General features: G+C 39.5%; 1 protein-coding gene across 1 annotated transcript; it reads left to right on the top strand.

Moving 5' to 3' along the window:
• Window positions 1-404: 404 nt before the first annotated feature.
• LOC311055921 (GTPase IMAP family member 8-like) lies at window positions 405-11,809 on the top strand (the record flags this gene model as incomplete). Its single annotated transcript, XM_084072192.1, has 4 exons — window positions 405-441; window positions 610-1,368; window positions 6,988-7,746; window positions 11,781-11,809. The coding sequence occupies 4 exons, from the start codon at window positions 405-407 to the stop codon at window positions 11,807-11,809; spliced, it is 1,584 nt and encodes a 527-aa protein (XP_083928318.1).
• Between the last annotated feature and the right edge of the window lie 59 nt (window positions 11,810-11,868).

The following is an 11,868-nucleotide window of genomic DNA, read 5'->3' as shown; positions in this document are numbered from 1 at the left end:
TAAATGTATGTGTTTCTGATATGTTTTACAGTTTTGTGTGTACAGTATATTTCATGTCAGAATTGAGAGGTCTGAGTTGTGTCCGCTAACTCGGTTGCTCCAATACCCTTTACAAGGGGAGATCTAATTAATTGCATTGCTTGTGTGACTGGCTAGATAATTGTACATTGATGAAGCTTCATAACCTGTTTTTATACTTCCTCTGTCTCTCCACACCTACAGTACATTAGTATTTCAGTACTGAAGCAGGTAAGACACTGAGACCGCTTGTCTTTTAATGTAGACGGGAAAATGTGACTTCTCTTAACCATTTTAATTCAGTGGTTCTCTCTCTCTCTCTCTCTCTCTCTCTCTCTCTCTCTCTCTCTCTCTCTCTGAAGGTGAGAGAAAACAACAACTCAGAAATGAGTGAAGATTCAAGCAGCAAGAAGGGAGGTGAAGGTATGTATCTTACTATGAGAAAAGACGCATTTCAACATATTTTTCTTTATCAAGACAGGAGTAAATCTGTAATCAAATGTAAATTCATACAAATAACATAGTCTTAAAACCATGTATTTAAACCTCAAGTGTTTACCAACCATAACCATTATCCTTTTCATCCACTAGCTCTCATAATAAATGATGAAGCTGTTCGCATCGTGATGGTTGGGAAGACTGGAGCTGGAAAGAGCGCCACTGGAAACACCATCCTGGGTTCAAAAGCTTTTCCATCAAAGTTGGCCGTTGAATCTCTGACAACTAGCTGTAAGAAAGTCACAGGTGTAGTGGCTGGTAGAAATGTTGCCGTCATTGACACACCAGGCTTGTTTGACACCAGGTTTGGCGAAGAGCAAACTTTTCAAGAGGTTGAGCAGTGTATCAATTTTGCTTGTCCTGGTCCCCATGTGTTCCTGATCGTGATCAAACTGGGAAGATTCACAAAGGAGGAGGAGAGAACCGTGGAGATGCTTCAGGAAGGGTTTGGTGAAATGTCCAAAAAATACACCATGATCCTCTTCACCGGTGCTGACCAGGTTGATGAAGATGAGTCAGTTGAAGACATGGTGAATGATAGTCCAAAACTAACAGAATTAATCAGAAAATGTGAAGGTCGCTATCATGTCTTCAACAACAAAACCAAGGATCCCTCTCAGGTCGCTGAGCTGCTGGAGAAAATCAACAACATGGTGTTGGAGAATGGAGGAAGCCACTACACCACTGAGATGTTCCAAGAAGCAGAGAGAGCCATAGAAGAAGAGAAACAGAGGATTCTCAAAGAGACCGAAGAGGAGAGACGTAAAGAGGAGGAAAAATTGAAAAAAAAATATGAGGATGAGCTACAGAAAGAACTAGAGAAAGAGAAAGCTAAATATGAGGTGCAGCAACGTATAAGGAGAGAGGCTCATGAAAGACAGATGAGAGAGATGAGAGAGATGCAAGAAAGACGTGATAGAGAAGCAAGAGAGGAAGCTGAGAGACAGAGAACCTCCCAGACAACTTCAACTTCACGGAGAAGAAGAAAAAAATGCACTATCCAATGATTAACAAAGTTAAAAGAATTACAGTTCAGGCCAAAATGTACAGCTTGCTACTATACTGTCTCCTATTAAATCCCTTGTTGATCTTTGTATTGTTATGTGTTGGTACTGTAGATATTTGAACTCCTCACTTTCTCTTCTACAGACCAATGAAACTATTCTGATCATAACTCGTGTTCTGTTAATTTCTCAATAAATCGATGCAAGACTTTATACATGTGTGATGTGTTGATTATGTTATAATGGACAACATATATTTGAAATCTGATATCTGAAATCAGTGAAGCAGCTGAGGTGCACCTGGTTTATCTTGTTAGGATATAACTATAATTTTGTCGCCTTGCTAAACTAATGGCCTAAGTCTTTTTTTTCCAGGAAAAATAAAAAACTGATCCAAAAGAAAACTATATGATATTTCTTAATCATTTCACCCAAAATGTTTATAACAAAGTACTATTTAAATAGAAATAACACTGTCTGTCAGTTATGTAACATAAAAGATTTAAATAGGTTTAAATAACCTGAAAAACAAAAGCAAAAATGTTTTCAAAATGGCCTAAATCAGTAAATAATTTGGCTTAAGTCACAAAACCATGCTGACTAGGACAAAAAAAGGCCTATTTTGGCCTAAGTCACACTAGGGAGTTAGGCCATTATACTAAACTAGAGTTTCGGGGGGCTACGCCCCCCTCAACCCCAGCCGCGCACGGGGCCCAGCGTGGGTGCGTGTATTTTGGGGTACCCAAATCGCCGGAGTAAAAGTGTCCAAAAAGGAAAAGAGAAAAAAAAAAAAAAAAAAAAAAAATTGGAAAAAAATGTTAATAGTGATTGTTACTTTGGTGGTCCGCGGACCCCCTGGTGGTCCGCCGACCCCTGTGAGTGTTGGGACCCCCGGGGACCCCCCTGGAACATGGCGGACCCCTTCGGCAGTTTTTTTTTTTTTCATGCACGGTTTGCTTGTTTCTGTCGCTTGTTTTTTAAAACCTGGCAGCAAACTTGGCAACCCGACTGACATCACTGACCTATCCTTGGTATTTGTACTTCCGGGTTGCATAATGATGACATCACTGTCGAGTCCTGTGGTGTCATGAACCTAGCCAGGTTTGTTTAGCAGATTACCCTGGGCAGCGTGCTGTGCTGTGGCGGTGGCTGTTTGTTTTTGTGTTTGGGATGAACATGGCACGTGAAGGACGGACATATTGTGATCGAGACATGAGTGAAGTGAAAGTAACGGCCTGGGTGGAACAAAGGAGGTACGTAAGAAGGGGGGGGGGGGGGGTTGAAGCAAAGGAGCTGTGTGTGTGCTGTTGTGGAGGACATGGGCAGAGTGCAATGGCGGCCGCTCGTGTTGTTTCGGCGAAACCCGTCGCCGTGCGGTGTCGGTGGTGTGCACGGTAAACGGTACGAAGCTGCCTCCCCTTCCGTTTTGTCCGACATTTGGTGAGTAGAATTAATTATGTTGCGCGGTGGAAAAGGTGTAGTGAGCAATGAGAGGTCCCCTACGCGACGCGTAAATTCAGCGCGGCCGCCGTGGCGAGTCAGTTGGCGACATGTGGTCTGGCGGTGCGTTGTTTATTCGATAACAGAGCTGTGGGGTGTCGCACCTAGGGTGCGGAAGTCGCTCGCCATTTATATAGTTAGAAGGGGAGTGAACAGCATGATCCTTTTCAATTAGGAGTTGGGCGATTTTACCGGAGGTGGCCAGTGTCATGAGGAGCTGACTTAGGCCAAAATATCATTTTCCTCAAAAAATGACTTAGGCCATTAGTTTAGCAAGGTGACGATTTTTGTTCTTGCTTTGCTGGGCCATCACTGATAAATGAATATTGGGAATGAATGATGAACATGATAAGAGCACAGTGGGTTGTATGAGACAAGAGACAACAACCTGCTTTTATGCTTTCTTAACTGTAATATGCCCATACAAGTGAAATACTCACTCTCTCTCTCTCTCTCTCTCTCTCTCTCTCTCTCTCTCTCTCTCTCTCTCTCTCTCTCTCTCTCTCTCTCTCTCTCTCTCTCTCTCTCTCTCTCTCATACTGTATATATAGGCCTACTTTTACATAATGTATCCAAATCCCAAAGTAAAACATCCATTATTAATATGCTGGGTCCCCATGGTTAAGTTTATTGTCTATTGTTGTAGGAGTTGTCCCAATTATTTTATGGAGCTGAGGAGTCCAGGGTAGACTCTCGCGCCTTGCTTTGTCCTTAGTATAAGGTTGATTTTGGCTGCGGTGGCCTCAACAACTAAGAGGAACTGAGGTGAAAGACCCGAGCATTTTTACATGCTCAATCCTACAGTGCAAAGTGATAAGAGGACAAATGTTTCGGTGACCCAAACGTTTGTCCTCTTATCATTTTGCACTTGAGCACAAAAAGGAAATATGAGTCTTTCACCTCTCTCCTGTTCCTATGAAGCTGCTGCAGGATTGCTCTCTAGATGTGACCAATCATGTTAACACTGTACAATATTATATTATAGAATTGACAGTGAATTTTAATTAAAGGTAGGGCAAGTGATATTTGTTGGTTAAAACAAAAAGTATTTTGTCAAAAGGTTAAAGCACTATATTCTGATAGTACTCATTGCTATAGAGTGTTTTTTCAGTAACAGGAGTATCCCCGTCTCTCCAGCTCTTTAATAAACAGAAAATACATTCAGTCAAAATCTCAGCCAATCAGGAAAAAGTACCAATTTTTAAGCTTCATTTTTTTGTTCCAGTTCCAATTTTGCCTGCTCATTTCTTAGTGTCATCACTTCCAATTTCACTTGTTTAATCTGTATCCTGATTGAGTTCTCTATCCTGATTGGATAAAATTGGAAATGAAACTGAAACTGAAACGAAAAGACCTGACTGCTGCTGTTTTGCAAATAAAAAGCAGTGCTGTCCAGGGCCGGCCCGTGACACCATGCACATTCATGAGAGATAGTCTGCCCTGGCCAGAATGTCACAATCTGAACGTTTATGGGGTGATTAATGAATGCTTAAACATTAATGGATAATGGCTGGTGTTTGGTGGGAGTTAAACCTATCTCCAATCTCCTGCTGAAGTCCTGTGGTCAAAAACACACAACGTGAAGAAGAGCTCCTGCGCTTATGTCGGTTATATCCTTAACTGTAGGCTAAGTTGAGAGACCGCTCTCCCTCCATGAAAATATTTTAGATCTGACGACTGTTATGGCACTTTTTAAATGGGTGAATGATTAAGGATCTAACTTATAAAACACATAAAATTGAAAATATGTCAGATTTAAATCGCTTGATTTTAATTGCTTGTAGGCCTAATTATGTCACTTGGAAATATTTGATAAATGAGCGCCTGGAGCGCAACATGTCCCACAACCCATTAGCCAATTAATGGTCTTTTTTTTATTATAAAAATGCAGATTTGAATGCACATAACCTGTTGGGGTGCTGGGTTAAAAAGAGGAGCATGAAAGGGTCCTTGTATGAAATTTACTGGAGCGATGAGTCTACACGCTTGATTTGATTGTTAATTACGATTGACAGAGTAACATCAATTTCGCAAAATGTTTCCTCGGTGCAAACACAATTTTGTTTATTCATAGGCCTACAGAATATAATTTGTTCCTATAGAACATAACCTACTATAATGCAAGTGTATGCAGTCAATATGCAATGACAGTGAGGAATATTAAATAAACGACGTAGGCTATATAGGCTAATTATTATATCATATTGACATTATTATTTTATGAGTGTGTGTGACAGAGTGAGAACTCTCACTGCGCATGCTTATAATGTGAAAAACTCTGTTTATGACGTCCACATGACGACACATAAACGCTGTTTTTAAAAATCTACACTGTGGCAGGAGTTTTCAAAAAGATGCATTTGCGTGTGGGCGAACCCCCCAAAACGCATATAATATTTTTATGCGTTTTGGCATTTTTTAAATGCCTGTGTACGTGTGGACGAAATTAGGGTTGTCCGATATTGGCTTTTTTACCGAGAACCGATATACCGATATTGTCCAACTCTTAATTACCGATACCTATATCAACCGATACCGATATATGCGGGGATTATTGTGATTAGGGTAAGCTCAAATTTCATATCACACACACCATATACAGTAAGAACTACTGTAACTTATTTATAAAGCAAAAAAAAAAAACATTTTTTTTTTTTTTTCAAAAAACGATACCGATATTTTCCCGATATCATTTTTTATGCTAATATCGGCCGATAATATCGGGAGGCCGATAATATCGGACATCCCTAGACGAAATCTAATAATCTATAAAATGACAGGAAGACACCGGAGAGGTGTCAGTGAGCTGGTCGTTGTTGATTGTAGAATAATCCATTATGGTGATGTAACGGTAGCGTTTGTATTGGCATGTTACCTGCACATGTGGCCTTCTAGCGCCTTCCTGTATCTTATTTTCAGAATGTTTCAGGATATTTAGCCATAATAAGTACAAATATATGCAATTCTAAGAAGCTACAGCTGTGACTACACTATTGAAACCAGGGGACTTTGTACATGTCACATGAAAGTGTTGAGAGAGTTGATTGATTAGATCAGATAAGGACAATAGCCACTGTTAGCAAGCCTGGGTTGCGTCATGTTAGACAGTACCAAGTCACGATTAAGTCATGATTAATCAACAGAATGTTACACCCACATGGGTAGACCAAACCCATAATAAATAGAGTGGATGCTCACTGATCAGTACGAACTGTCTGCAGGCATCAGTGTTACTAGTTACCAGGGTGTTATTGCTGCGTCATTTTCCATTGCGAGCTCCGAGAGACTGACGGTAAGAATTGAGAGTGTTTAAACGACGATAAATGTATGTGTTTCTGATATGTTTTACAGTTTTGTGTGTACAGTATATTTCATGTCAGAATTGAGAGGTCTGAGTTGTGTCCGCTAACTCGGTTGCTCCAATACCCTTTACAAGGGGAGATCTAATTAATTGCATTGCTTGTGTGACTGGCTAGATAATTGTACATTGATGAAGCTTCATAACCTGTTTTTATACTTCCTCTGTCTCTCCACACCTACAGTACATTAGTATTTCAGTACTGAAGCAGGTAAGACACTGAGACCGCTTGTCTTTTAATGTAGACGGGAAAATGTGACTTCTCTTAACCATTTTAATTCAGTGGTTCTCTCTCTCTCTCTCTCTCTCTCTCTCTCTCTCTCTCTCTCTCTCTCTCTCTCTCTCTCTCTCTCTCTCTCTCTCTCTCTCTCTCTCTGAAGGTGAGAGAAAACAACAACTCAGAAATGAGTGAAGATTCAAGCAGCAAGAAGGGAGGTGAAGGTATGTATCTTACTATGAGAAAAGACGCATTTCAACATATTTTTCTTTATCAAGACAGGAGTAAATCTGTAATCAAATGTAAATTCATACAAATAACATAGTCTTAAAACCATGTATTTAAACCTCAAGTGTTTACCAACCATAACCATTATCCTTTTCATCCACTAGCTCTCATAATAAATGATGAAGCTGTTCGCATCGTGATGGTTGGGAAGACTGGAGCTGGAAAGAGCGCCACTGGAAACACCATCCTGGGTTCAAAAGCTTTTCCATCAAAGTTGGCCGTTGAATCTCTGACAACTAGCTGTAAGAAAGTCACAGGTGTAGTGGCTGGTAGAAATGTTGCCGTCATTGACACACCAGGCTTGTTTGACACCAGGTTTGGCGAAGAGCAAACTTTTCAAGAGGTTGAGCAGTGTATCAATTTTGCTTGTCCTGGTCCCCATGTGTTCCTGATCGTGATCAAACTGGGAAGATTCACAAAGGAGGAGGAGAGAACCGTGGAGATGCTTCAGGAAGGGTTTGGTGAAATGTCCAAAAAATACACCATGATCCTCTTCACCGGTGCTGACCAGGTTGATGAAGATGAGTCAGTTGAAGACATGGTGAATGATAGTCCAAAACTAACAGAATTAATCAGAAAATGTGAAGGTCGCTATCATGTCTTCAACAACAAAACCAAGGATCCCTCTCAGGTCGCTGAGCTGCTGGAGAAAATCAACAACATGGTGTTGGAGAATGGAGGAAGCCACTACACCACTGAGATGTTCCAAGAAGCAGAGAGAGCCATAGAAGAAGAGAAACAGAGGATTCTCAAAGAGACCGAAGAGGAGAGACGTAAAGAGGAGGAAAAATTGAAAAAAAAATATGAGGATGAGCTACAGAAAGAACTAGAGAAAGAGAAAGCTAAATATGAGGTGCAGCAACGTATAAGGAGAGAGGCTCATGAAAGACAGATGAGAGAGATGAGAGAGATGCAAGAAAGACGTGATAGAGAAGCAAGAGAGGAAGCTGAGAGACAGAGAACCTCCCAGACAACTTCAACTTCACGGAGAAGAAGAAAAAAATGCACTATCCAATGATTAACAAAGTTAAAAGAATTACAGTTCAGGCCAAAATGTACAGTTTGCTACTATACTGTCTCCTATTAAATCCCTTGTTGATCTTTGTATTGTTATGTGTTGGTACTGTAGATATTTGAACTCCTCACTTTCTCTTCTACAGACCAATGAAACTATTCTGATCATAACTCGTGTTCTGTTAATTTCTCAATAAATCGATGCAAGACTTTATACATGTGTGATGTGTTGATTATGTTATAATGGACAACATATATTTGAAATCTGATATCTGAAATCAGTGAAGCAGCTGAGGTGCACCTGGTTTATCTTGTTAGGATATAACTATAATTTTGTCGCCTTGCTAAACTAATGGCCTAAGTCTTTTTTTTCCAGGAAAAATAAAAAACTGATCCAAAAGAAAACTATATGATATTTCTTAATAATTTCACCCAAAATGTTTATAACAAAGTACTATTTAAATAGAAATAACACTGTCTGTCAGTTATGTAACATAAAAGATTTAAATAGGTTTAAATAACCTGAAAAACAAAAGCAAAAATGTTTTCAAAATGACCTAAATCAGTAAATAATTTGGCTTAAGTCACAAAACCATGCTGACTAGGACAAAAAAAGGCCTATTTTGGCCTAAGTCACACTAGGGAGTTAGGCCATTATACTAAAAGGGGAGTGAACAGCATGATCCTTTTCAATTAGGAGTTGGGCGATTTTACCGGAGGTGGCCAGTGTCATGAGGAGCTGACTTAGGCAAAAATATCATTTTCCTCAAAAAATGACTTAGGCCATTAGTTTAGCAAGGTGACGATTTTTGTTCTTGCTTTGCTGGGCCATCACTGATAAATGAATATTGGGAATGAATGATGAACATGATAAGAGCACAGTGGGTTGTATGAGACAAGAGACAACAACCTGCTTTTATGCTTTCTGAACTGTAATATGCCCATACAAGTGAAATACTCACTCTCACTCTCTCTCTCTCTCTCTCTCTCTCTCTCTCTCTCTCTCTCTCTCTCTCTCTCTCTCTCTCTCTCTCTCTCTCTCTCTCTCTCTCTCTCTCTCTCATACTGTATATATAGGCCTACTTTTACATAATGTATCCAAATCCCAAAGTAAAACATCCATTATTAATATGCTGGGTCCCCATGGTTAAGTTTATTGTCTAGTGTTGTAGGAGTTGTCCCAATTATTTTATGGAGCTGAGGAGTCCAGGGTAGACTCTCGCGCCTTGCTTTGTCCTTAGTATAAGGTTGATTTTGGCTGCGGTGGCCTCAACAACTAAGAGGAACTGAGGTGAAAGACCCGAGCATTTTTACATGCTCAATCCTACAGTGCAAAGTGATAAGAGGACAAATGTTTCGGTGACCCAAACGTTTGTCCTCTTATCATTTTGCACTTGAGCACAAAAAGGAAGTATGAGTCTTTCACCTCTCTCCTGTTCCTATGAAGCTGCTGCAGGATTGCTCTCTAGATGTGACCAATCATGTTAACACTGTACAATATTATATTATAGAATTGACAGTGAATTTTAATTAAAGGTAGGGCAAGTGATATTTGTTGGTTAAAACAAAAAGTATTTTGTTAAAAGGTTAAAGCACTATATTCTGATAGTACTCATTGCTATAGAGTGTTTTTTCAGTAACAGGAGTATCCCCGTCTCTCCAGCTCTTTAATAAACAGAAAATACATTCAGTCAAAATCTCAGCCAATCAGAAAGTACCAATTTTTAAGCTTCATTTTTTTGTTCCAGTTCCAATTTTGCCTGCTCATTTCTTAGTGTCATCACTTCCAATTTCACTTGTTTAATCTGTATCCTGATTGAGTTCTCTATCCTGATTGTATAAAATTGGAAATGAAACTGAAACTGAAACGAAAAGACCTGACTGCTGCTGTTTTGCAAATAAAAAGCAGTGCTGTCCAGGGCCGGCCCGTGACACCATGCACATTCATGAGAGATAGTCTGCCCTGGCCAGAATGTCACAATCTGAACGTTTATGGGGTGATTAATGAATGCTTAAACATTAATGGATAATGGCTGGTGTTTGGTGGGAGTTAAACCTATCTCCAATCTCCTGCTGAAGTCCTGTGGTCAAAAACACACAACGTGAAGAAAAGCTCCTGCGCTTATGTCGGTTATATCCTTAACTGTAGGCTAAGTTGAGAGACCGCTCTCCCTCCATGAAAATATTTTAGATCTGACGACTGTTATGGCACTTTTTAAATGGGTGAATGATTAAGGATCTAACTTATAAAACACATAAAATTGAAAATATGTCAGATTTAAATCGCTTGATTTTAATTGCTTGTAGGCCTAATTATGTCACTTGTAAATATTTGATAAATGAGCGCCTGGAGCGCAACATGTCCCACAACCCATTAGCCAATTAATGGTCTTTTTTTTATTATAAAAATGCAGATTTGAATGCACATAACCTGTTGGGGTGCTGGGTTAAAAAGAGGAGCATGAAAGGGTCCTTGTATGAAATTTACTGGAGCGATGAGTCTACACGCTTGATTTGATTGTTAATTACGATTGACAGAGTAACATCAATTTCGCAAAATGTTTCCTCGGTGCAAACACAATTTTGTTTATTCATAGGCCTACAGAATATAATTTGTTCCTATAGAACATAGCCTACTATAATGCAAGTGTATGCAGTCAATATGCAATGACAGTGAGGAATATTAAATAAATGACGTAGGCTATATAGGCTAATTATTATATCATATTGACATTATTATTTTATGAGTGTGTGTGACAGAGTGAGAACTCTCACTGCGCATGCTTATAATGTGAAAAACTCTGTTTATGACGTCCACATGACGACACATAAACGCTGTTTTTAAAAATCTACACTGTGGCAGGAGTTTTCAAAAAGATGCATTTGCGTGTGGGCGAACCCCCCAAAACGCATATAATATTTTTATGCGTTTTGGCATTTTTTAAATGCCTGTGTACGTGTGGACGAAATTAGGGTTGTCCGATATTGGCTTTTTTACCGATAACCGATATACCGATATTGTCCAACTCTTAATTACCGATACCGATATCAACCGATACCGATATATGCGGGGATTATTGTGATTAGGGTAAGCTCAAATTTCATATCACACACACCATATACAGTAAGAACTACTGTAACTTATTTATAAAGCAAAAAAAAAAAACATTTTTTTTTTTTTTCAAAAAACGATACCGATATTTTCCCGATATCATTTTTTATGCTAATATCGGCCGATAATATCGGGAGGCCGATAATATCGGACATCCCTAGACGAAATCTAATAATCTATAAAATGACAGGAAGACACCGGAGAGGTGTCAGTGAGCTGGTCGTTGTTGATTGTAGAATAATCCATTATGGTGATGTAACGGTAGCGTTTGTATTGGCATGTTACCTGCACATGTGGCCTTCTAGCGCCTTCCTGTATCTTATTTTCAGAATGTTTCAGGATATTTAGCCATAATAAGTACAAATATATGCAATTCTAAGAAGCTACAGCTGTGACTACACTATTGAAACCAGGGGACTTTGTACATGTCACATGAAAGTGTTGAGAGAGTTGATTGATTAGATCAGATAAGGACAGTAGCCACTGTTAAAGAACAGTGCTGGAGCCTGAGTTGCGTCATTTTAGACAGTACCAAGTCACATGATTAATCAACAGAATGTTACACCCACATGGGTAGACCAAACCCATAATAAATAGAGTGGATGCTCACTGATCAGTACGAACTGTCCTGCAGGCATCAGTGTTACTAGTTACCAGGGTGTTATTGCTGCGTCACTTTCCATTGCGAGCTCCGAGAGACTGACGGTAAGAATAGAGACTGTTTGAACTTTGTTTGTGTTTCTGATATGTTGTGTGTATATTTCATGTCAGAATTGAGAGGTCTGAGTTGTGTCCGCTAACTTGGTTGCTCCAATACCCTTTACAAGGGGAGATCTAATTAATTGCATTGCTTGTATGA

This window comes from Gymnoscopelus microlampas (assembly GCF_963454915.1).
Source record: "Gymnoscopelus microlampas genome assembly, chromosome: 2".
Classification (NCBI taxonomy): domain Eukaryota; kingdom Metazoa; phylum Chordata; class Actinopteri; order Myctophiformes; family Myctophidae; genus Gymnoscopelus; species Gymnoscopelus microlampas.
The sequence above is the reverse complement of the archived record's forward strand: the minus strand, read 5'-3'. Positions and strand labels throughout refer to the sequence as shown.